Source organism: Rutilus rutilus, assembly GCF_951802725.1.
Source record: "Rutilus rutilus genome assembly, chromosome: 22".
In the NCBI taxonomy this organism is placed as follows: domain Eukaryota; kingdom Metazoa; phylum Chordata; class Actinopteri; order Cypriniformes; family Leuciscidae; genus Rutilus; species Rutilus rutilus.
Window position 1 is genome coordinate 7,465,236 of NC_140227.1, and position 25,345 is coordinate 7,490,580.

General features: G+C 44.9%; 1 protein-coding gene across 1 annotated transcript in view; it reads left to right on the forward strand.

The window, feature by feature from the left end:
- Nucleotides 1–25,276, forward strand: part of crtc1b (CREB regulated transcription coactivator 1b) — a 30,007-nt gene extending 4,731 nt beyond the window's left edge. The window contains exons 3-12 of the mRNA XM_084395361.1: nucleotides 4,460–4,585; nucleotides 4,677–4,738; nucleotides 4,826–4,929; nucleotides 5,505–5,610; nucleotides 6,569–6,905; nucleotides 14,019–14,231; nucleotides 14,334–14,420; nucleotides 14,683–14,769; nucleotides 16,657–16,831; nucleotides 23,197–25,276. Of these exons, the coding sequence (XP_084251487.1) occupies nucleotides 4,460–4,585; nucleotides 4,677–4,738; nucleotides 4,826–4,929; nucleotides 5,505–5,610; nucleotides 6,569–6,905; nucleotides 14,019–14,231; nucleotides 14,334–14,420; nucleotides 14,683–14,769; nucleotides 16,657–16,831; nucleotides 23,197–23,408 (1,509 nt within the window). The 3' untranslated portion in view covers nucleotides 23,409–25,276. The remainder of the gene's footprint in view (nucleotides 1–4,459; nucleotides 4,586–4,676; nucleotides 4,739–4,825; nucleotides 4,930–5,504; nucleotides 5,611–6,568; nucleotides 6,906–14,018; nucleotides 14,232–14,333; nucleotides 14,421–14,682; nucleotides 14,770–16,656; nucleotides 16,832–23,196) is intronic.
- The last annotated feature ends 69 nt before the right edge of the window (nucleotides 25,277–25,345 follow it).

A 25,345-nucleotide genomic window follows, 5' to 3' on the forward strand; every position in this document is an offset into this window, starting at 1 on the left:
GTAGCTTCACTGCTGGAACTGTATTAAATCCCGCCATGAGAGTAGTGAAGATAAGCCCGGGGAAAAACGGGGCCAAGCTACACCAGCCATGGAAGAGACAGACAGTCAGCCAATAGCCGCCCCGCTAGGAGTGCTCGCATCTGATAGGCGGAACTAGACCAATGAGACATCATCCCCGATTTGCATATACAAACGCAATGAAAGTGAAGGCTGCACTTATCCAGGGCAGACACAACACAATAAGCACTAAAGCATGAAAGTAAACACAGTGTCAACAGCATTAGCACACTAGTAGCCATATACTTAGAGTCAACAGCATAGCGGTAACCACTGCGTACAACTAGAAAAGTTCACAATACGTGAGTAAGGAACTTAACTCACTGAAAGCACTTGAGACGCCACAGACGGTACATCCAAAACATAAATCCTGGATAGACATACCTCTAGACCAGGCCCACGAAGAGGCAACAGTCCTCGTCGAATGAGCTCATATGGTAGGGAGGACAACCTTCCCCTGGCGTAAGCCAGCGGGACAGCGTCCACAATCCAGTGAGAAAGTCTCTGTTTTGAGACAGTTGACATCTTTCCCTTAGTAACAGCAACCAAAGCACACGAAAAACTGGACCGGCTGAAGGAAGGCAGCCACGCGATTCACATACATGCGCAAAGCCCTGTTAAGGCCTCATTATACTTCTGCGTCGGACATACGCCGGAGCCTATACGCCGTAGGCAACGTGTTGGTTTTAATTTATACTTCTGTGTCGTTGTCCGCGTTGACGCGCACCTGGGGAGCATGTTACCCCGAGGGAGGGGTTCTGGCAGACCAATCACAGCGCTTGTGTCCGCGTAGAATTGACGCGTTGTTACATTTTTGGAGAGGTGCACGTCAGGGTACGCCGAAGGGTACCGCAAGCTACACACAGCCTACGACGTAGCTACGGCGGCAGTTCGGCGCAGAAGTATAAAACAGGCTTTACAGGGCAAACAGCGCTCTGAGCGTCAGCGTCACGCGAGATGACAGCTCAGCAGATAAGCGGGCAGAGAAACATCACTGTGCTTTAAACCATGTAACTTTAGAGAGAGACTTAGGCACGTAGCTCCGTCTCGGCCGGAGAGTAACACTGCAGTTGCCGGGTCTGAAAAAGATCATATCACCGTCCATGAGAACACGTGTACGTCTCCAATGCGCTTAGCTGAAGCAAGGGCATTGAGCAGAGCCTTTTTTTTTTTTTTTCAGGGATAGCTCCTTAACGGCAATCGAAACCAAGAGCTTGAAAGGCGGTAGAGAATGAGCCCTCAAAACTAGAGCTAGATCCCACGGCGGCACTGAAGGCGGCAGTGAAGGACATAATCTCCTCACTCCCCTGAGAATCTGACCACCAAAGAATGCCTTCCGATCGATTGCCCGTAACGGGGGAACGAAACAAAGCAGTAGCAGCTACGTATTCCTTCAGCGTGGGTGCACTCACATTATTTTCCAGTCTGTGCTGCAGGAAACGCCAAACATCCAACACGGGGGGAACCACCGGGTCAACGTCAGTATCCTGGCACCGTTTACTCCAATCACAGAGTAGAACAACAGCCAATAGCGTCGCTCATCTAGGAGTGCTTACATTTGATAGGCAGGGCCAGACCAATGAGCTGCTCAGCTCAAGTACATCAGAATTTGCATATCAGCTAGAATCTTAGGCTGTACTAAATAATACAGAGCAGCATAACAGCACAACAGCATAATCACATATCAGTATGTAGATCAGCACAGCGTCAGCAGCCGTAGCGACGACAACTGTGAATATACGCAGTTAGATCAGAATAGCCAGTTGCACTGAAGGATACAGGGCAACATAACGGCATAAACACATATCAGTAACGACTGCGCAAACCCGTTGTCAAGACTCAAGACTAGGAGATAATTGAGGATAATCACTCACCGAAAGCACTTTTCTGTGAAGATCAGCCGGTTGCAAAACATACAACCCTAAAGACGCGCTTACATGGCCCATGAAGAGGCGATAGAACTCGACGAGTGAGCTCACATGTTAAGGGAGTCTTTCCTCCTGAACGTGCGCTAGTGAAGTGCTCAGATGATGGGTCTCGGGTCCAGTATCAGATGGAGTCATCCATCCCTCTTGGGCACCACAAAATAGCGGCTGTGCACTTCCATGCTCAGAACGGGGCGTTTTGAGGCAAAGTTAGTGACGGACCCACGCCTGACGCGGGTTGGTCTGCGTCTGGACTGAAGAGAATACCTGTGTTGAATTATCCCCAGTAGCCAAGGTGAAACGCCTGAAATAACTGTTCACGCGTCTAGAAAATGACATCACGGCTGTATTAGTTCTATGGCCGCTGTTGCCAGTTTGTAGACTGGAGCCCTGTCCCAGCCAGGCGGGCTGCCTATCGGGCACGAGCGGTGTCGTGCACGGCGGGGAAACATTGGCACTCTCGCGTTTTTCCATCGGGAGGCCATTACAGGCACAGACTGTGACTCCGTGCTGCTCTGGGGCAGGGCGAGTGACACAGTGTTGAGTGTATGAGGAGGAAAAGGCCCTTTGTGTGAAGAGATATGTGCTCTTATTGTGGAGCTCACACAAACAGCACACAAACATTGCAAATGTCGCCTACAGGAACAGAGGGGACATGATGCAGAACACGGCACTTGGGGGCGGGGCCTCCAACAAACTCTCTCCTCCTTTTGGACGGTCCGTAGGACGAAGGCTTGGCAGCCGAGGACGGCGCTCTCTGTGGTCCGTGATGCTACATTCCCGGTCCCGCCACTGCCTACGGCGAACATCTGGCTCAGGGCGGAGAGCCGTAGCAGGCTGCTCAGTCGATCTTAGGCGGGACAAGGTGCCGACGAAGAGAGAGACCTCAACACGGGCTGGAACGAGCGACAGGGCAATATTCGTGACTCATAGCCTTTGCGCTTCTGCGCCTCAGAGAAATGCTCAGTAACTGACTCCACGGCGTCACCTAGGAGGCCGTAGGGAGTGATTGGAGCCTTTCTTTTTTCAGACAGATGAGCGGCTTGGACTGCAAGCTGAGATCCTCGGCCAGAGACGAACGGTCGGGCACAGATGTATGGCGACAGTCTCCTCGACGGGGGGCATGCGCACAGAGCCGTGAGCTTCTGCCACGTCCCTTTACCACGTGCTCGTGGATATCGGGGAAGGACGGAGTCCTCCTCCTCGAAGCAGCCTGGCGGCGGCTCGACTACACATACCGGACTTACTTCCTTTTTACCGGAGCATTTCGTGTCGAGTCCAGCGTGTCCGCGAAAAGGACCGGTGTGTGGCGACGTCACAGGACTATGGCCCCAGGCCTCGTCGTCACCGTCGTTTCTGGGTGGGGGAGGGCCAACCAGCGGCTTGCTGGCGGCAGTGGGCCTTGACCCCGTAATAGCAAAAACCCTCTAGAGTGCGCACCGGCAGGTCGGCACAGTGCACGCACGTGGAGACCAAGAAGGTCGCCTCGGCATGGGCCACCCCAGGCAGGCGGTGCAGTACTCGTTGGTGTGGGGCGGGTCTATGGGGCCCGCACAAATCCTGCAAAGGTTAGCCATCGGATGCGAGGAAAAACTAGTCCTCAGGTGCAACTTCAACGATGACAGCGCAAAGAAAGAGATTCTGACGCAATTGTCACGGCCATGCATTTTATACTGCTCGCGAGCCTGTCAGTATTTGCATATTTCGCGACAATTGGCCAGCTGTTCCAAGCTGGCATTAGCACATAAGATTTCAACAAAAGTGGAGAAGGGAGGAGTTCCCGCAGCGTAGCTACGCAATGTAGAGTTACCGCTCTCGAAAGGGAACTATGAAGAAATATCTGGAATGTTTCTTAATAAGTTTACCATGTTTAGTGTTCATAAGCACTTGAGGACATGAATTGTTATATTATGATAAAAGTAAAACATATTTTTGTGAAATGTTTTGTTTGAAATGTGTGTTTATTCTATACTTCTTGTCACTTGCTTTGACATTCTGATATATAGTCCAAAGACATTCGGACAACTTAGTGTGGATTACATGTCCAAATACTTTTAGGGGACACTACTGTATATATGATGGAGATATGAAAATGCGCTGTATTGTAGGAATAGCCCAGAACAACCACACCGAAAGCAAATTACTAACCAAAGATTCATATAATATTATTGGTTGTCCTAAGGAATGTCTATTTAATGAATTAGTTAAATGTAACAAAGCTGATGGAAACATGCATTTGCACAAGTGTCATTTCAAGTATCATTTTTATCATTGCTATTCATTTATGAAACATTAGCATAAGAATGTACAATATGGTTCTCATTGCTCTAAGCTTTCATACTGCTAGTCCATCTTCTGTGTGGAGCCTGTTTAATGCTTTTATTTGCCCCACACTGCAGCAAAATTTCCCATACCTTTTCTAAAGAAAATGCATCTTAGAAGATCACTTAAACAAATTTTAAAAGATTCTTTTACAGTCGACAGTTCTGGACACCAGTCGGACATCCCGACATCATGGCCTGGTGGACCGCGTGTATCGTGACAGGAATCGCATCGCTTCTCCACATCGTAGACCTCTCTCTGTGGACAAGCATGGACGTCAGATATCCTTTACCATACGCAGCTAGTTTTACCCTACTGTGGTGTATTTTATGTGCGTGTACCTGTGTGAGACATTGTCCTTAGCCCAATTACATTGACAGCTGCCCCTACAGCTCTGTATATCTGTCACCACCTCCCGACACAAGTTGGAGGAGGTAAAGCCGTTTTCCTCACAAACTATGAAACAAAACATGTTTAAAGGTCATACATCATTGTTTCTTCTGTTCCCACCTCTACTACAGGACCAACTCTGACTCAGCTCTACACCAGAGCGCTGTCAATCCAGCTCAACAGGACACTTTTGTTGGTGGATCTCAAGAATTGCAGTCAAAAGGAGTGAAAACATGTAAGAATTTGGGAGTTTTTTTTTATTAGTTTTTTATTTGTGAAGATACATGTGAAGTGGAATTAGAATTAATTTTAATATGTTTGTAGTGCGTAAATTCAAAAATATTGTAAATGGTGATACAACTGTCCTGATATTATAATAAATAAAATGAAAAAAATCTTCAGAAGTTAGTAAGTTTGGCATATTTTTTATTATTATTTTAAAATAAAAGTTATTCCCTGCTTTTTAATATTTAAAGTGCCCCTATTATGCTATTATAAAGGTAATATCTGACAAAGTCTGTTTTTGTACATAATGATTAAGATTATTTACACTCACATGGACAGGAAATATTTTATTACTTTTTATTTTTTACTAATTCAATTTAAACATTTCTTGAAAATTGTAGAAAGGTCACACACACACACACACAACATGAACATTTCTAAGAACTTATCATGTGTTTTTAAAATATTTTTCCTTTTCTTTATCGTGGACACTCTTATTTGTCATGTAATTGTAAGATATTGTTTTTCCTCATTTACAATGACTAGTTGGAGTTCATCCTCCTCTCCATTTCCCTCTTTCTTCAGTGCTGTTGCTCACCCCTCCAGATACAGAGGACACTGAGTCAGAGATGGAGAAAGACGAACCCAAAGCATCTCTGCATACAGAGTCATGTGATGTTCCTGGGATTAAGTGAGTTTATCATGACATGTTTTTTAATGTATTTATTTATTTATTATTATTATTATTTTACCTGTGTGCTGGACAAACATGTAACACTTGAATGATCTTTGATTTAGCATCAGTAGAGAAAAGGAGGTGTGGCAGCAACTTTAGATGCAAGATCCAAAATTAATACTCACCATGTGCCAAAATGGGGTAAAAATGTTTTAATTAAAAATGAAATAATAAAATATAGTTTGCAGTGGCCATTTGTCGAGTAACTTTATTAGGAACTGAAATAGTACATGGTTTTAATTGAACTGTTAGAATTATACTCTGTGATATGAGAGATTTAGACATACTGTACAAATCTGTCATGACTTGTTTTTAAATATTTTACCCTTGGAGCAAACTGCAAAATTTTACATGATGCCTAAAGTTTATTTTTCTCCAGAATTTCATGTGGATTATTCCTCACATAAGCACCATAAACGAAACAATAAGAAACAAATCCACCATACTGTACGTTTTTGTGATAAATGTAAAATGTTAGTTTATAGCCATGAAGAAATGTTTAATGGCTGGTAAATATTCTCAAATCATCCTTCATTGGCAGGTAAAACAGACTGTTCATTTTGAACCCTATTTGGGTGAATAATTAATATAGAAATTATATTTTGCTTCAAGAAAATGATGCCTGATTTTAAGCTTTTTTTATGGTGAGATTATGTTCATGGTAATTTAATGTATTTCAGTAATGACAATTTAATGAGATTTGGGGTGGGACGAATTGTGCTTAATTGTAATGAATCTAAATTTCAAGACAATTGAGTAAAATTAAGCTAACTTTAACCCTTAATGGTAAATTGAAAATAAATATCATTTTCGTCCAGCAAAATATACAGTATATTAATATGAATATATATTGTTTCATGAGATTTACCATATATGGAGGGTATTCACAGCATATTCTGTTTAATTTTTCCAGCATATTTCCATCTCCTGATCAAGAAATGAATAGCTCTTTGATGCCAGCTGCTCACAGCACAGGCGGCTCCTTACCTGATCTGACAAACATTCAGTTCCCCCCTCCTCTCCCCACCCCGCTGGATCTAGATGACCCAATTACCTTTCCTACGTCCAGCTCCAGTAGTACCAGCAACCTGACCACCAACCTGACACACTTGGGCATCAGTGCTGCCAGTCACGTCCCTACCTCCCCACCTGCCCAGCACACTGGCCCCGTCCCCTCACCCAATATCAGCCTACAGCAGCCAGCTCCCACGCTACCACCTGCGGTCTCACCTCAGATACCGATCGCACAGGTAAGCCTGCCTCCCTAAACAGCGCAGTCTGTGTTTTCATTTGTAATGTGTAATTAAAGGGTTTTAGTTTTATTTCTAGCAATCTATGGGGTCTCATGAAAATCTGATATATATAGTTCTCTTACGAGAGGTTCTCTCGTATTGCGTAAGCTAGCTTACGCTGCGGGAAAGTCTCCTTTCTCGAGATACTGAAGCCAAAAATTATCCTTAATTTTTTAAATCTTGTCAACGCAGTGCGGCAGCCTGCAGACCTAGGGCAGGCGACTCGCGTGCCCATTGGCTGCTCTGCGGCAACTGCAGCAGCCTATCGCTGAGCCCTGGGCGTGACGTCACGTCCAATGAGCGCGCTTGGCGCGCTCAATGCGTCACAGCCCGTCATTAGGGGTGTGGCTTAGCGTATATAAGCAAGGCTCAGAGGCTGCTTCGCTGATTTCTGTCTCTTCAGCGAAGCTCTTCGCATCGCTGATCTCTGAGGAAGCCGCCGTCGAAGCAAGCGACCAGCACGCCGAAGATCTCAGCCTGAGGACGCCGGCCGCTTTCGCCACCTTCAGCCTTCCCTGCCTGCTGTGCTATCCGGCACTATATCCTTTTTCTGCTCTGTGTTGTGTGTGTTTGTGTGTTCGCCCCGCGACACACTTGCATCTAAAAGAGCGCGAGGCGTTGTTGCAAATGCCTCGCTCATCCTGTGGCTCGTGTGAGCCACGCTCAGCGACAGAGACCGCCATGTATCTGGGCTTCTATGACAGCTGAGCGCTCGCCGGAGCCCCTCCCGCGAGCCTCGCTATTTCCTTCTCCCCCCCACCTCCCGACGCGCAGCGGCCGGCTTCGCCCGCACTGCCGTCGCCTCAGGGGATGAAGCAGACAGCGCTGTTTTCTTAGACAGCTGCTTTCTCCCCTCTGTCAAGCCGCGCAAACGCGCCGCTCACAAGGGATGTCAGAAGTAGACGGTCACGGGCTGGCTTCCTTTACGTTATAAGAAAGCTACCCCGCGTCTCGGTCGCGCGCGGCACTCTCCGGCCACCTCCGTTTCTCACACATTTCTCAGTCTCCTCCTAAGCTCAGGCGGCTAGAAATATCAATATTGCAGTAAACGAGCCTGTTTTAATACACGCACGCCTGCAAACATACGATGTCATAGCACATGATGACATCTTCCCGCTCTCTCTCCCTTGTTCGAGCCGCGCAACTGCGCCGTTCTCAAGGGATATCAGAGCGGACGTCACGAGCACCGGCGAAAAGAGGAAGAGAGAGTGTTTTCGTCCCGCCTAGGCCGGACTACCTCCAGTCCTCGCATATTTCTCAGTCCCCTCCAAGTTCAGGCGGCTGGAAATACTATACTGCAGTAACGAGCCTGTTTTAATACACGCGTGCGTCTGCAAACAAACGCCGAAACGAAACACGACGCTCGGGCATATGCTCGCACTAACTAAAAGATTATGTGTGCTCCTGTGGCTCAGTGGCAGAGCATTGGACTTCCACACGGGAGACCCGTGTTCGAATCCGGCTCTGGCGGCAGATAAATATTTTTTTCTGCTGGCTTCTCCGAGCTCGCGGCCAGCTTTCTCACATACAGAAAGCGAACCCGTATCTCGCAGGATGGTGCTTGAGTATTTATGAGCGTCTAAACTTATGAGCCATCAAAGCTTCTCGCTCTATCAGTTTCCTATAACACCGATGGTGTTATACATGTAGAAAATGTGCCCACTCCCACGTGCTCACTGCTACACACAAACACGGTCTCCCCGGTAACGTCCACAGAGCGCACTCTCTTAAAGCGGTCACACGCCGCTTGAGTACTAAGTGTAGAAAATGTGCCCACAACTCTGTGCTCACACCTACCCGTTGCTCGCTCTGCCACTCAGTTACCCCGGGTTGCAGATCCTCTAAAGCTCACTAACATTCCAGCTCTAGCCGAAGATAAGTGTAGAAAATGTGCCCACTCTCATGTGCTCACTGCTTCACACAAACACGGTCCCCATGGTAACGCGCTCAGAGCGCTCTCTCTTAAAGCGGACACACGCTGCTCGAGTACTAAGTGTAGTAAATGTGCCCACAACTCTGTGATCACACATACCCGCTGCTCGCTCTGCCATTCAGTTACCTCGGGTTACAGACCCTCTAAAGCCCCGAAACACTCCGGCTCCGGCCGAGGGTGTCATAAGTGTAGAAAATGTGCCCACTCCCATGTGCTCACTGCTTCGCACAAACACGGTCCCCATGGTTACGCGCTCAGAGCGCTCTCTCATAGGCGGACACTCGCCACTCGAGTATTAAGTGTAGTAAATGTGCCCACAACTCTGTGCTCACACCTACCCGCTGCTCGAGTTGCAACGGCTCAGGCCGAGGGGATATTAAGTGTAGAAAATGTGCCCACTCCCATGTGTTCACTGCTTCACACAACATGGTTCCCATGGTAATGCGCTCAGAGCGCTCTCTCATAAAGCGGAAACACGCCGCTCGAGTATTAAGTGTAGTAAATGTGCCCACAACTCTGTGCTCACACCTACTCGCTGCTCGCTCTGCCATACGGTTACCCCGGGTTACAGACCCTCTAAAGCTCCCAAAATCACTGGCCGTGTTATAAGTGTAAACCCTGCGCCCGCTCACGAGCACGCGCACTCACTTTCAGACACTATATCCCCCACGCCGCTCTCGCGCCAGGGGTGTTTGACAGCAAAACGCGCTCCATCCTTCAGGACCGAGCTACTGAACGCTGTACAGCCGGCCAATACTGTTTATCAGCCCCCGTGTTCAAGCATCCTCTCTGATACAGGTTCTCCATCCCGCGCAGCGCGGCGATCTGAACCCAGAGACCATTCGACCCCTAGCTATGCGTGCAAAAGCATGGGAAGCTATTCAGGGCGCGTCAGAATGGGTGTTGAACACTACAAAACACGGCTATTCGCCTCAATTCGCTCGTCGCCCCCCGCGCTTTCTAGCGCAGACGGAGACGAAAGTGGGTTTAGAAGCAGCGCACCTGCTTCGAGCAGAAATAGCGAAGCTGCTGCGCAAAGGGGCCATAGAACAGGTTCATCCTTCCTTGAGCGAGTCAGGCTTTTACAGCCGTTACTTCCTCGTTCCCAAGAAGGACGGAGCATTAAGACCTATTTTAGATCTGAGACATCTGAACAAGGCTCTCATGAGACGGCCGTTCAAGATGATTACAACCAGACAGATCCTTGCGCAGATCCGCCCAGGAGACTGGTTTATCTCTCTCGATCTGAAAGACGCGTATTTCCAGATCCAGATAACCCCCCGTCACAGGCCATTCTTGAGATTCGCCTTCGACGGTCGAGCTTATCAATACACAGTCCTGCCGTTCGGCCTGTCTTTAGAACCCCGTACATTTACGAAATGCATGGACACGGCTCTCGCTCCCCTGAGAAGTCAGGGAATGCGAATTCTGAACTATTTGGACGACTGGCTTGTTCTAGCGCAGTCAGAGACAGAACTTGTGTCTCACGGAACAGCGCTTCTCAGCCATCTGGAAGGTCTGGGTCTAGCGGTCAATTGGACCAAGAGCTCGCTCTCGCCCCGTCAGTCAATTTCCTTTCTCGGAATAGAACTGGACTCGGTGGCGATGACGGCCAGATTGTCGGAGCAGCGCGCGCGCCGCATCCGGCGCCTCGCCGCATCCTTCAAAGAAGGCAATCGGGTTCCTCTGAAAGCATTTCAGCGCATCCTGGGGCATATGGCCTCAGCTGCAGCAGTGCTTCAGCTGGGTTTACTGCGCATGCGCCCGCTTCAACGCTGGCTAAGAGCGCGCGTATCCCATCGAGCCTGGGCGACCGGCGGCTCGCTAATCAGAGTGACTCAGGGCTGTGTCTCAGCCCTGCAGCCCTGGCTAGCAGCCGAATGGTATCACACTGGAGTGATTATGGGAGTGATTTCACACCGGAAAGTTGTCTCAACAGATGCGTCCAACCTAGGTTGGGGAGCGCTCTTCGAAGGCAGACCGGTCTATGGCCGCTGGTCAGACCAGGAGAATCTCCTACACATAAACTGTCTAGAGATGCTCGCGGTCGAGAAAGCGCTCATGCACTTCCTCCCATTCATCCATGGTCACCATGTTCTAGTCCGCACGGACAACACATCAGTAGTGGCCTATGTGAACCGCCAGGGCGGTGTCAGATCAAAGAAGCTCTGCGCCCTGACGGAACGCCTCCTCGTATGGGCTCAGCACTCTCTGCGCTCTCTGAGAGCATCGCATGTGCCTGGCCATCTGAACGAGGGCCCCGACAGACTGTCCAGGGACAACGTTCCCCCTGGGGAGTGGTCTCTACACCCCCAAACAGTCCAGTCGCTGTGGCGCCGCTTTGGCAGAGCGAAAGTCGACCTCTTTGCGTCAAAAGACAACGCACACTGCCCAGTATTCTTTTCAAAGAGCGAGGACGCGCTGGCCCAGTCATGGCCCAGCGGCCCGCTATATGCTTTTCCCCCGGTCTCTCTGCTGCCTCAGGTCATCAAGAGAGCCAGGAAAGCGCGCCACACAGTGCTCCTCATAGCCCCGTTCTGGGAGAACCAAGCTTGGTTCCCGGAACTCATACAATTGGCAGATTCAGCCCCTTGGCCGATCCCGGTGCGGAGAGACCTTCTCTCTCAAGCCCGCGGCTCGATTTGGCATCCCCACCCAGAGCGCTGATCTCTGCATGCGTGAAGCCTCAACAATTACATGCTGATCTACCAGAAGGGGTGATGAACATGATCATACAATCTAGAGCTCCCTCCACGAGGCGGCTCTACACGTCTAAATGGTCGGTGTTTAACAAATGGTGCACTGCCAGAGGGCTCGATCCACAGACATGTGGGGTCTCGCAAATATTGTGCTTCCTTCAAGAGCTACTGGACGCGGGCAGGTCCCCTTCCACGCTCAAAGTCTATGTCGCGGCCATTTCAGCGCTCTCTGTCTCAGAGCCGGGCCGCGCATTAGGAAGGAACGAGTTTGTCATCCGCTTCCTTAGAGGAGCGAGGAGGATGAACCCCCCGCGACCCCCTTCGGTTCCTATGTGGGATCTTTCACTGGTCTTAGACGCCCTGAAAGCACATCCCTTTGAACCCCTGGAAACTGTGGATATGAAATACCTCACGCTCAAAACCGTTTTTCTGATAGCACTGTCTTCAGTAAAACGTGTGGGAGACCTTCACGCGTTATCCACTAACGCTGCGTGCCTCGAGTTCGGACCCAATGACTCTAAAGTTATTCTCAGACCGAGGCATGGGTACGTCCCCAAAATTTTGGGCACTCCCTTCAGAGCGCAGGTCATTTCTCTTTCAGCCCTGCCGAATGCTGGCTGCGAGGCAGATAGTAATCTCCTCTGCCCAGTTAGGGCGCTGAGAAGCTATATTTCGCGCTCCGCCGCCTTCAGGCGTTCAGAGCAGCTCTTTGTTTCGTTCGGGGGCGCACCAAGGGTCTCGCCGCCTCGAAACACACCCTATCCAGATGGATAGTTGACGCTATCGCGGCTGCTTACGCGTCTAAAAACCTGCAGTGCCCTTTGGGCATTCGAGCGCACTCCACCAGAGGCATGGCCTCATCGTGGGCGTGGTCCAGCGGGATTCCCATTCATGACATTTGTGCAGCGGCAGGCTGGGCCTCCCCCTCCACATTTGTTAGGTTTTACAACCTGGAAGTTCCCGCCTTGCAGGCTAAAGTGTTATCAGTCTAAGTCTCGCGTAGCCAGCCCACTGTCTGTGCGCGGGCTACGTTGTTTGATTTAGCTCTACTGGTTGAGCTGCACTACGTGGGAAGTGTCAGTCTGGACCGGCTGTGCCGCTCCTCGCCCCATAATATGTGCTTGTGTACTGTGGTATCTTGGCCGCCCAGCTCCGCTTCGCGTTCCCCGGGCTTTCCCTGGGACTCATTCAGGATGCTGGGCGCGCGCACGGCGTTGACAAGGGAGTTCCCGCAGCGTAAGCTAGCTTACGCAATACGAGAGAACCTCTCGTAAGAGAACGTACTCGGTTACTGACGTAACCTCTGTTCTCTCTAGAGAGGGAACGAGTATTGCGTAACCCGCCGTGCTCTCGCCACGAGCTCATTTCGCTTCATGCGACAGAAACCAGCGAAGCAGCCTCTGAGCCTTGCTTATATACGCTAAACCACACCCCTAATGACGGGCTGTGACGCATTGAGCGCGCCAAGCGCGCTCATTGGACGTGACGTCACGCCCAGGGCTCAGCGATAGGCTGCTGCAGTTGCCGCAGAGCAGCCAATGGGCACGCGAGTCGCCTGCCCTAGGTCTGCAGGCTGCCGCACTGCGTTGACAAGATTTTAAAAATTAAGGATAATTTTTGGCTTCAGTATCTCGAGAAAGGAGACTTTCCCGCAGCGTAAGCTAGCTTACGCAATACTCGTTCCCTCTCTAGAGAGAACAGAGGTTACGTCAGTAACCGAGTACGTTTTCGACAATAAAACAATCAAGCAGTTGAGATTTGCAATACAGTATTTACTACAGGTATATAGCAAATCTCAACTGCTTGATTGTTTCATTGTTGAAAAATGTAAACTATATTACCTGATGATATATTAAAAGTTGGATATATAGTACATCTGCATACACACATACACACATTACATTCATGTAAAGCAATTTGTTTATATTGTAAAGAAATGTAAACTTTATCACACAGCTCTATATATAAAATTGGATATATATTATATCCAACTTTATCCACATACATGCCATGCACTCACGTAAAGTCGACTATAGCAAATATCAACTGCCTATTTTTTATTTTGTTGCAAAATGTAACTATATAATTCAGATCTCTAAATGAGATTGAATCAACTGAGAAATCAATAAATTGATTGAGCAATCAAGTATGTCTCTAAATACATGAGTCTACAATTTGTCAATCAAAAAAATCTGTGATAAAAACAAATTAATTCAAAATAGCAACAGATGATATAAACATTTAAAAAAGTGCTTAATTGCATTTTCAGATTTTTCTTTATCTATTGACCCTGTATTTAAAAAAAAAACCGTATTTGTCACACTGTGGGATCAATGGCAATGAACTAGTAATAAATGTATGGGTTTATGATATTTTTTTCCAAATTTCCTTGTTCATAACACTAACATCTGATTTGTTGACTGTATGTTGTTATCACAGCCAATCACGATGGACAGTCTGTCACTGGAGCAGCAGCTGTCTCAGTACTCACTGCTGAGTTTACTGAATGATCTGCAGAAACAGCCGCATACCCTTCCTCAGAACATTCGTCTCATACGGCTCCCTCCTCTCACCGTAAGCTCCACCCCCAGCACCGTCCAGACCTCTCTTGCCAGCCAATCACAGACAGCCACAAGTGGAACTGCCAACTCAGTAAGTTTTTCTTCTAGTGTACGCACGTTGGTTTAGGTTGATATTTCAGTTATCTCAAATTCAACACATCACATGATTCTAAAGCCCTTTTACTCCCAAAAGTATCGCAGTCAGACCGGCTCTTCAACCAATCAGTCACCAACATCTCCAGTGTCCAATCAGGGCTTCTCACCTGGCGGTTCACCGCAAGTAAGTAATGAATTTTTGTAATTTTGTGTTTATTGGCATCTCAGAGTGTAGGCTACTTCTCTCTATTACCACCACTTTCACACTGTTACAGTACATCTGTTTGTTGTTACATCTGGCTAATTTCCTTTAGATATGATGTTAATCCCTGCTTGAGTTCCTGTGTTTCTCCTCAGTGTTTTGGAATATAATAAAGAATGTCTACTTCATCTTCGTGCATGCTTACCACAGCGTTACATTGTTCTTAATGGATCTTTTTTCATAGCATATTCAGGTGGTTGGGAGCATCTTTGGAGATTCATTCTATGATCAACAATTTCCATCCAGACAGACCAATGCCCTATCCAACCAGGTACATACATGTGCGGCATTTAAAATCACTCTTTATATTAAGATATACCATTTAAAAAACAACAACAACAACAACAACAAAAAACCCTGTTACCATTGAAAGCTGACTTCAGCTTAAGAGTGAGTCATAGCTGATTCAGAGAGGAAGTGAATTGCCTGATTAATTCAGTTCAGATCAAGACAAGAAAAACAACTAGATTAGGGCTGTTCTTTGTGATGAACCAATCAACTGATTCGTTCACAAGTTTTACATTACAGTCATTACATTATGGTGCGGTGCATGTTAGTTTTTGTTCAGTCAGAGCACGCAAAATATTATTATTATTATTTTTTTTTTTTTAAATAGATTTGACTGCCTAAGAAATAACCAGGACAGAGAAAATACTGTCAAGTTCAAAACAGTGTTATAAATAAGCTTTAATAACACAACTAAAACCTTAACCTGTTTGACCCTTTAATCAGTCAAAACATCCTCGGTTCACGCCTCGCCGTCGTCCATTAATACCTGACAATGGACACCTCGTCGGGCATTAACCCGCTTATACCATGGTCACTTGCCAAATAACACATTTTTAAAACATTGGTTTTACAATGGTTACGCCTGGTTACGCCTGACAGTTTATTTAGCAACCGGAGATATTTATAGTCCGCTCGATTTATAGTCCGTATAGATACTTTGACTGCCTGTTGCTATGGTTACTCACAGCTGATGTAGCCAGCGCATTTATTTATTAATTTCGAACGGTAAACAGTCAGTTTCACCAGAACTCCTTTACTAGGTGTCCTCTATCACTTTTTAATGGACACCCTGCAGCCAATCAGAATCGAGTATTCACCCAGACCATGGTATAAATTTAATGTGAGAGTTTAGCATGCCATAACGCTAACATCACCCTATTTTAAATACAACAAAAATATTCCTCTCTAAAGATATTTGAAGTAAACTTTCAATAATCCACAGTTTTTTTATCCGAATGGTGCTGGATAACAGAGGCAGGCTAAATACACATAAATAAATACATAATACATAATTATTAATAAAAATAAAAATAAACATGAATAAGTCACGTTATTTTGACTGTCAAGCTGTTGTTCAATTTACATGTATATATTTTTTTTGATACATTCTTCACCTCCCATCTCTACCAGTGATGCTTGATTCAACTTCCCGCGTCTACTACCGGCGCAGATATCAACTGCGCAACTGGGTTGTAGGTTGCCAGGTTGAGGTCACAAATGGGTTGAAATTTATATGATGTGTTGATTGAGTGAGTAGGATGCACTTTATACAAGATTTTATGCTAGATTTTATATACGGAAGTACGGAAGACTCCCAGGAAAAACGGGACTTTTGGCAGGTATGCGTGCAGCGTGACATATGACATTGTTAAGGTGCAATACCGCCACCTATTGTACTTTGGGATGTCAACCAGGTACTGATGCTGGATTATTGTACTATTAATGTTAAATATTATGGTTATCGCCAATACCGGTATATTGTGTCACCCTTAATTAACACGATATCGATATTTCATGTTTTGAATATCACGGTTATCGTCAATACATTGCGTATATTGCGACACGCCTGATAAATAAATAAATAAATAAATATACTGTATAAAGAGAGGGAGGGAGATAGAGAGAGAGATTCAGTGCCTAAGCAACTGTGCAGGAAACTTATTTCAAGATGGGCAAAATTAAATCCATTTTAATTCTATAGCACTTTCACAGTATATAATGCTGAATCGTCTATGACACACTCACTGGACTGGACTACTGTTTGATTGAGTGTGAAGGTGCAGGAATAAAATTTGCTGCTGTATTACAAATGTTATTATTTTATTTATTATTCAAATGAGTTAAAATCTTTCTAATGCTGATCATGTAGCTGGAACAGTTCAACATGAACATGATGGAGAATCTGAGTGACTCCAGTCACTGTTCAACCCTGAACTACACACAGGCAGCCATGATGGGTTTAACTGGGAGCCACAGCAGTCAGCAGGAGGCACAGCAGCTGAGCTACAGTAGCCATGGCAACATTCCCAACATCATTCTCACAGGTATTGTGTCTTTCAATTCAACAAGAATGTCTTTATGCAAATGTCTTTCAAAGAGATGTCACAGAGGTACAATAAATGCATTGAGGCTCTTTACCTCCAGTACAAGCACAAGTTTTGGGGAGGACAGAATGCTTGCTTAAAGTTATCATTAAAAGTCTGTTTACAACCTATTTTACTTTATTTTGTTAATTTTTGATTAAAACAGGATATTAAACAAGAAAAAAAAGAAAGAAAGTAGGACAGGACTTGATTTGAATAATGTAAATATTCTGATTTCATGATTATTTTAAAGAGTAACAACCAGTCTCATGCAAAATGGGTTTCTGTTAGTCAAGACAAATTTGTGTAAACAAGATTCAGTTTCAGTTATATCCACCCCTGAATGACATTTTAATACAAAAGCTGTGATTGGTTTATTTACTGTATATGTCAGGCATTTCTTGGCAAGAATACAATGCAAAGTTAGGCAATAGTCTGGCTATGCACGAATTAACGTAAGACTTATGTTCCGTTCACACAGAAACGGAAAGCTATCAAGACCAAACTAAACTAGTTATGCACCGAAATTATTAATATTATTATTATTATTAAAAAACACTGAAACCATTTAGCTGAAAACCAAAATCGAAAAATAAAGTTTATTTAATAATCAGTTAATCAAATGTATTTAATAATTGACACTTAAATAAAAACTTAAATTAAAGCTGCAGTCAGCAAGATTTTTTTGATCATATTCACTGAAACCGACACTATGCTTCGACTGAACAACATAAATCAGGCGGTTTTAGAAAAAAACCTGCGCTTCTACCTCCACCTAGAGCGTATAATTTGTTTTGCAAAAATCCACCGCTCCCGCTTCTTCTGGTCCAATCAGCGCAGGGCTGTGTGAGATCTGACTGTCAATCACAGTTTGTGCACACGTCACAGATCCCCCCTCACACACGTTACAATATCACATGCACACGCCTGAAGTTCGCAGGTGTGTTGGATTATACGAAGCGTGATGGCGGAGAGAAAATCTACTAACAAGCTTCCAATTCCTCGGTTATTGCTATCTATGGGTAGATTAGCCCAGGGTTCTAAATGAGGGGGTCTGGGGGGGTCCCGGACCCTCCATAAGTCATTAGGGACCCCCCATAAGAATTTATTTTTGGATTTTGGGGGGTCCTCGACAAATATAATTTAACATTAAAAATAAATGTAATAATAATAATGAATTAATTCGTTACATTTATATAGCGCTTTACATATGGAAGGGGGGAATCTCCTCAACCACCACCAATGTGCAGCATCCACTTGGATGATGCGACGGCAGCCATATTGCGCCAGAACGCCCACCACACACCAGCTTACTGGTGGAGAGGAGACAGTGATGAAGCCAATCAGTATATGAGGATGATTAGGAGGCCATGATGGACAGAGGCCAAGGGGCAAATTTGGCCAGGATGCCGGGGTTACACCCCTACTCTTTTTCGAAGGACATCCTGGGATTTTTAATGACCACAGAGAGTCAGGACCTCGGTTTTACGTCTCATCCGAAGGACGGTGCTCTTTTGGCAGTATAGTGTCCCCATCACTATACTGGGGCATTAGGACCCACACAGACCACAGGGTGAGCACCCCCTGCTGGCCTCACTAACACCTCTTCCAGCAGCAACCTGGTTTTCTCAGGAGGTCTCCCATCCAGGTACTAGCCAGGCTCAGCCCTGCTTAGCTTCAGTGGGCAACCAGTCTTGGGCTACAGGGTGATATGGCTGCTGACAATATATCTCAGTTTATATCTCACAATTCTGAGAAAAGATGTCAGAATTGCGAGATATAAACTCGCAATTATGTGTTATAAAGTCAGAATTGCGTGATATAAAGTCGCAATTGCGAGAAAAAAAGTCAGAATTCTGACTTTATATGACACAATTGCGACTATTTCACGCTATTCTGACTTTATATCTCGCAATTCTGAGAAATAAATTCAGAATTGTGAGATGTAAACTCGCAATTGTGAGATAAAAAGTCGCAATTATCTTTTAAAATGTTTTATTCAGAGTTAGAGGGTTACCTGTTAGATTATAGCCACTTCTCCAGACACCACTACAATACTGGGCCTAGCCCAAACCATGAAAAACATCCCAAGACCATTATCCCACCTTCAACATTGGTCCATATAATTTTGCCTACAGTATACAGTGTAGCAAGGTAGTCTTCAGAATTTTTAATAATTTAATAATTACATTTTAGGGGACCCCCCAAGAGTCCTAAGTCATTTCGAACCCTGGATTAGCCAGGGCAGCCTATCTCCGAGTACTCCATGGTGTTGATCGACTGAAGAGACTATTTTTAATTTTTATTATAGTTTCTACTCAAATTCATTGTTGAAATATAAACATTTACATTTTAATTAAAACTTGTTTTCATGACATATTTATTTAAACATATAATGAATATAACCAATTAAGTAAAAATATAATGAATATATAATATAGTGCATTTATTTAGCAAAATGCTTCTCCAGTAGCCTAGAAATCTAGACGCACTCTAGCGGCAGCAAAATTTATTTAAGTTTTTCTTTGAGAAAAGAGCGGCACTTAAGTCATTCTTAAAAAAGGAAGATGTGTTCGTAGTTTTGCCGGCCAGATATGGAAAAAGTTGAATCTATCAACCAACGTTAGCTCCGCTGTTGGGAAAACGCTCTGGTTGGTTGGAGTGCTGTCCTATTGCATGCAGAGGGAATTTGAAAGACAGACGTTTATCCCGCCCCTCGGATTGAGCCGTGTCTATGGTGAGTTGCCAGACCTAACATCTTGATGTAGGTCTGGCTTGCCAGGCTACTTCTCCAGAGTTATTTTAAAGAAATCGAATGGCTTTACAGATATAAATGTAACGTTTCGTGACATACATTTATAGGCTGCTCCCTATCTGTCAGTCACTTTGACGTTGTGCCGATGAACTGAGACTAAGGGTCGCACCTGGGAGCCCCAAACACTTCTGATACTTTGAGAAAAGGCCATTTAGTATTGGTAAATGGAATTTCTATGTGCCACTCCCCTGGACATATGGGTATAAAAGGAGATGAGGACAACAATGGGATTGTTCCGCCAGTTCAATCCCCACGGGCCTCCCATTCCTAGTCACTCTCATTTTGCCCAGTCAAGTTCATGGATGAGTTAGGCAGTTCGTCTTATGGTGAACCTAATTTCTAATTCAGGGATCCAGAGGATGACGAACTTTCGATTGCAGCATTATTATGCCTTCCGATGCCGAGGACTTGGCTGAATTCCCGCTGAATTCCTTTGCAGCCTGAACCCACAGCCCGGATGCAGCATTGAGCCCACCGCAGGATGGCGACACCGCCCATCCATCATGCTAGCGCCAAGATCCCGAAGGCTTCGAATCGCCCCTGAGGCGGGTGACCCAGAAATGACGAGAGCTGCTTTCCCAGGAGGTGATATCCAGACTGCTCCTTCCCCCATTGGGTCACACAGCTCGCAGTCTGAACATGTTGGACGCGAGTTTCCCACAACGACACACACAAATTCCGACTAAGGTCAATGTAACGCGTCTTGAAGGTGCACAGATTCCTCACCCATCACAGGCTGGTTCCAGTCAAGATACATGGAACAAGGTAGCTGTTTCAGTGCACCCACAGGGTTGGGACGTGATGCTTCTCAACGTGGAGGCCAACACTCTGTGTCGCTGTACTACCACAGGTACATCAAAAACAATTGTCCCTCTGGTGCTTCTCATGAAATCATCACACTGGCTCATCAGGACAGGTTCAGCGGTGCCTTTTTACCTCAATAGCCGCGTTTCCACTGTCGGGCCAGGGCCGGGCCAGGGCTTTAAACGGGCCGAGCCGGGCTAATAGCCTCGGGCCAATAGCACCGGGCATGCGTTTCCACTGTCGGGCCAGAAGCTCCACAGCGCTTCACTAAAACACGCCCGTAACACGCCTCTCCGGGACAACGTCACACTAACCCATCATTTCACCAACAAATGGAAGTTTTATCAGAAAACTAATCAGAAATCACTGGAAACAGCGTTGAAAACAAACACGATAAAAGCGGCCGTTTGCTAGCTTTTTTTTTTGTTTGTTTGTTTAGCAGCTACTTGAATATTTAAAACCCAAGCATCGATGTTTTACCACAGGTTTACAATAAAAAGTGATACATTGATCATAATGAATTAATTTATGTAAAAATTACACATTAGTCACTCAGAAATAAATTACCGTTAGGTCTATTTCACAAAAGAAAGAGGACACACTTACTTTTTCAGTCGCGTCTGTTTCTTTATCTGGTAACTTAGTTACAGGACATATTTACATCACATTTAGAAAAAATGATAATTTCTACAAATATATGCCATACGACCTGAGGAGCTTTAGCACTCTCTCGACTTCCATATAGATATTTTCAGTCAGAGAAACAGAGGAAGCTCCCGAAAAAAAAAGTTACTTTATTTTTTGATAGTCCGGTATAAAGAGACGAGACGTAGGCTATGACAGATAAAATAAAAACATGACTGTGATAGCCTTTAAGATTGGTCTGATTTCTTCAAGCGTTCGCTATGTTTTTTTTTTTTACTATGCGTATCTTCAAGCGTTTACTATGTTTACTATGGTAACGGCTAGCGCGCATAGTCTTTTGCATCACAAACAGAAGGCATTCAAACATGAACGCGATTTAAATTATTTTATTTTTAAGTCTTAAATGCTGACAGAATCATCCGGCGCTGCCGTCTCCCAACGGTAAACTCCTCCTCTGTTGGTAACCACTCCTCTAGCCCGAGCTGGCCCGCTTTGGCCCAAGGTATTCGACGGGCCAGAAATCCTGGCCATTGGCCCCGGGTAAGCCCCGATCAAGCCCCGGAAGTGACAGTGGAAACGCGACTGGCCCTGGCACGCACTAGCACGGCCCGGCCCTGGCCCGACAGTGGAAACGCGGCTAATGACGGGCAAAGATGACCCTGTCCTGCATACAGAGAATGCAGTCCTTTTGGAAGAGGATGCAATAGAGCCTGTCCCTCCAGCCAAGATGAAGAAAGGGTTTTACACCCCTTCATCGTACCAAAGGTGGTGAAATCTGTGAGTTTGGAATTGGGCCCTGCACAAGCTCCAATTTAAGATGTTAACACAGAAACACATTTTGACATATGTTCGCCATCAAGATTGGTTTGTGGCAATAGACCTGAAGGACACATACTTTCATGTCTTGATTCTGCCTCGACACAGATCGTTTCTTTGGTTTGCCTTCTGCAGAGGCTGCCCTTGCCCCGCTAAGATCACATCAATTATCTTGACAACTGGCTGATTCTAGCTCACTTTTGATATTTATTGTGTGCGCACAGGGACCTGGTGCTTAGACACATAAGCTGACTGGGGCTTCAGGTCAACTGGGAAAAGAGCAAGCTCTCTTCTCTGTATGGAGTTGAGTTCAGTCACTTTGATGGCGCATCTCATTAACAAGCATGCTCAGTCTGTGCTGAACTGCCTGAAGTCATTCAGGGCAAAGACGGCAGTCCCACCAAAACAATTTCAGTGGCTCTTGGGGAATATGGCGTCCACTATGGGCCACTCACATTCCAGAGGAATGTATATTGTGCAGTCAATAATGTAGCGGATGCGCTGTCGTGATGAGCAACGCTTCAGGAAGAGAGAAAACTCCCCAAATGGTCCAGCTGATCTGGAGTTGATTTCAGCTAAGCACAGATAGACCTGTTCGCTTTCCAGGAATCCTCCCACCGCAATGGTATTCTCTGACCTCTCACCATGCGTGCACTGCGTCACACCACAGTGAAGCACATCAAAACGACATTTATTGTTTGAATTTCATAATAAAATTGACAGAATTTGAAGGAATTTGTTTCATATAAAAACTAACAAATCACAAGCTTATTGTGATTTTTAGATGGTAGGCATGCTACAAGTGTAATACTTGTTTGTGGGTGTTCTCGGGGCTTTAATTCTCGGGGCCCGTCATAATAAAAGTCCTCACAACAACATCCACTTTAACACAATATATACTGCTGAATAAAAAAAAGTCACTTACACAGTCAAAATGTTCCATTGGAGAAACACTTTTTAAATGATACATATTTCACTGAAAGATTTCAGTCCTCCAAAACTGTTTCAGCTGAAACTTTCAATACATTTTTGGCCAAATATTTTCATTTACCAAAATGTCTGTGCATCACTAAACTGAACTTAATGAAATGTAAACTTACGCCAAACACAAGTCACTGATGTCATGGAAAATCTCCAACTTACTCCAATAAAAAAATGAATGACTTCTGGTCACTTTGTTGTCACTGTATGCGTGAACACCCGTTCATTAGTTGCTAACTGGCATTTTTGATTTGTCGCACACTAGTAACAGGGGAATCTCCACCCAGTCTCTCCAAAGACCTCACCAGCTCATTGGCCAGCGTTGGTGACGTCAGCTTTGATGCAGACTCTCAGTTCCCATTGGACGAGTTGAAGATCGACCCCTTGACACTAGACGGACTGCACATGCTCAACGACCCGGACATGGTTCTCGCCGACCCGGCAACTGAGGACACATTCCGCATGGATCGACTGTGAACCTGTGAATGCAATTTTAAGCGAGACATTCCGCTGCATGGCCTCTCTGTTCACCATCTGGTGAGTGGCTGACCTCGTCCTCCCAACCACCCACACAACAGCATGCTGCCAAACCGCTCATGGCCAGGAGCTGGTGATGGCAGCGAGGGTTTGGGGGGTGTGGAGGTGGAAGTCCTGTATCCACACTGGATAGTTTCCAATGCGCAATACCGTCCACCATCCACTCTCTTCATGTATTCATGTTTTGTTATTGTTTGTTTGCATTTCGTTATCTTGGTTGGTCGCCAACATGCATTTTCTGTTTGTCTTGATGTATTTTGTGTTTTGTTTATCCTTTTGTGGATCTTTTATGGTTCACACCATTGTGATTATGTTTAGTAATTCATATTTACTTCAGTATGTTTATTAATTATTTTGTCACATTAAGTGAATTGCCAACTTTCATCTATTTTAAAATGTTTACATAATTATGCCATATGTCCATGAAGAATTATCCGTCTGTATAATTATGTGTGTGAAATCGACATATTTATTTATAATATGTATTTATTTTTTTTTATTTTTTTTAATAATAGATATATATATAAATATATATTATTTAATTATATTTCTGTAAGGAGCACTACTCCCCCAGATTGTGTATTAAGGGTTTAAGGGAGCGTTGCTCATTGTACACTGGAAGGCATAAAGTTTGCTTTTACAAAATGGCTTCCATGGCATTTCAATTTGCGAGCATTTTGTAACATCCAAACATCTCAAGATGTCACGATTGGTGTTATCATTCTTGTTTTTTAATATTTGCCAGTAATTAATGAAATTTTCTAGCAAAAGTACAGCAGTCTCTTGATAGAAATATAACCCATATTTTGGTGTTTTTGTGGACTGTCACGTGACTTTCTGTATGTTTTGCATATGTTATTCAAATTGAAGATTTGATTACTGTTATCGCTGTAATGTACGCTTCTACAGTGGTCAGTAAACGGGATCCAAGAGCTGCTGCAGAAACCTGCTGAACACTACACTGTGAGAGGACCTGATTTTGCCTTATATGAACAAAATGCTGTTTTTAACTGTCGATGTGATTTTCTAATCTCCAAAGTGTTTTCCTCTCGATATTCTTGTTTTACCAATGCCATTTTGTTTAGTATTGAGTGCTGTATAGTTTGTACTTGTACTGCCAAACATAACTCAAGTTTCTGTGTGAAGATGATGTCATTCATCTGGCATGGGGAGAGTAATGCTCCTTATTCTGTGCTGTTTACCGGAGTTTGTGTTTTTCATTCCCACATGTGTGTTCGAGCCCTGTCGCACTTTGATCAAGTGACGTTTTTTGCCCTGTGTGCTATAGCAAAGGTCTTTAACCCTGCTCTTGGGGACCCACTGTCCTGCAGAGTTGAGTTCCAACCCTAATCAAACACACCTGCATCAGCTAATCAGCTCTTCAGGATCGCTTGAAAGCACACAATCAGGTGTGCTGAAGCAGGTTGGGAAATCAAATTCGCAGGACAGTGGGTCCCCAGAAGCAATTTTGAAGACCTCTGTGCTATTAGAAGGAATTAAGGAATCACTCATTTACAGTTCAGTGACATTATGATCTCTATATGCAGTGGGGTTTTTTCATTCAAACCTGGAAAGTTGTAGGATTTAAAAAAAAATCTAACACAAAAAAAGAACTTGTTGAATCTGAGCTAATATAAACTAATAATGACCAGTTGTATTTTTATGGAGTAGTGTTAACTTTATTAACAAGATTAATACCGACTATAACAATTGTATTTCTCATTGTTAGTTAATGCTGGTAATGCATTAACCAATGTTAACTAATGGAACCTTATTGTAAAATGTTACTGTAATACTACAAAATTTGCCAACAATTTACGATAAGGTCTCATTAATGCATTACGTAACATTAACTAACAATGAGTAATACATTTGTT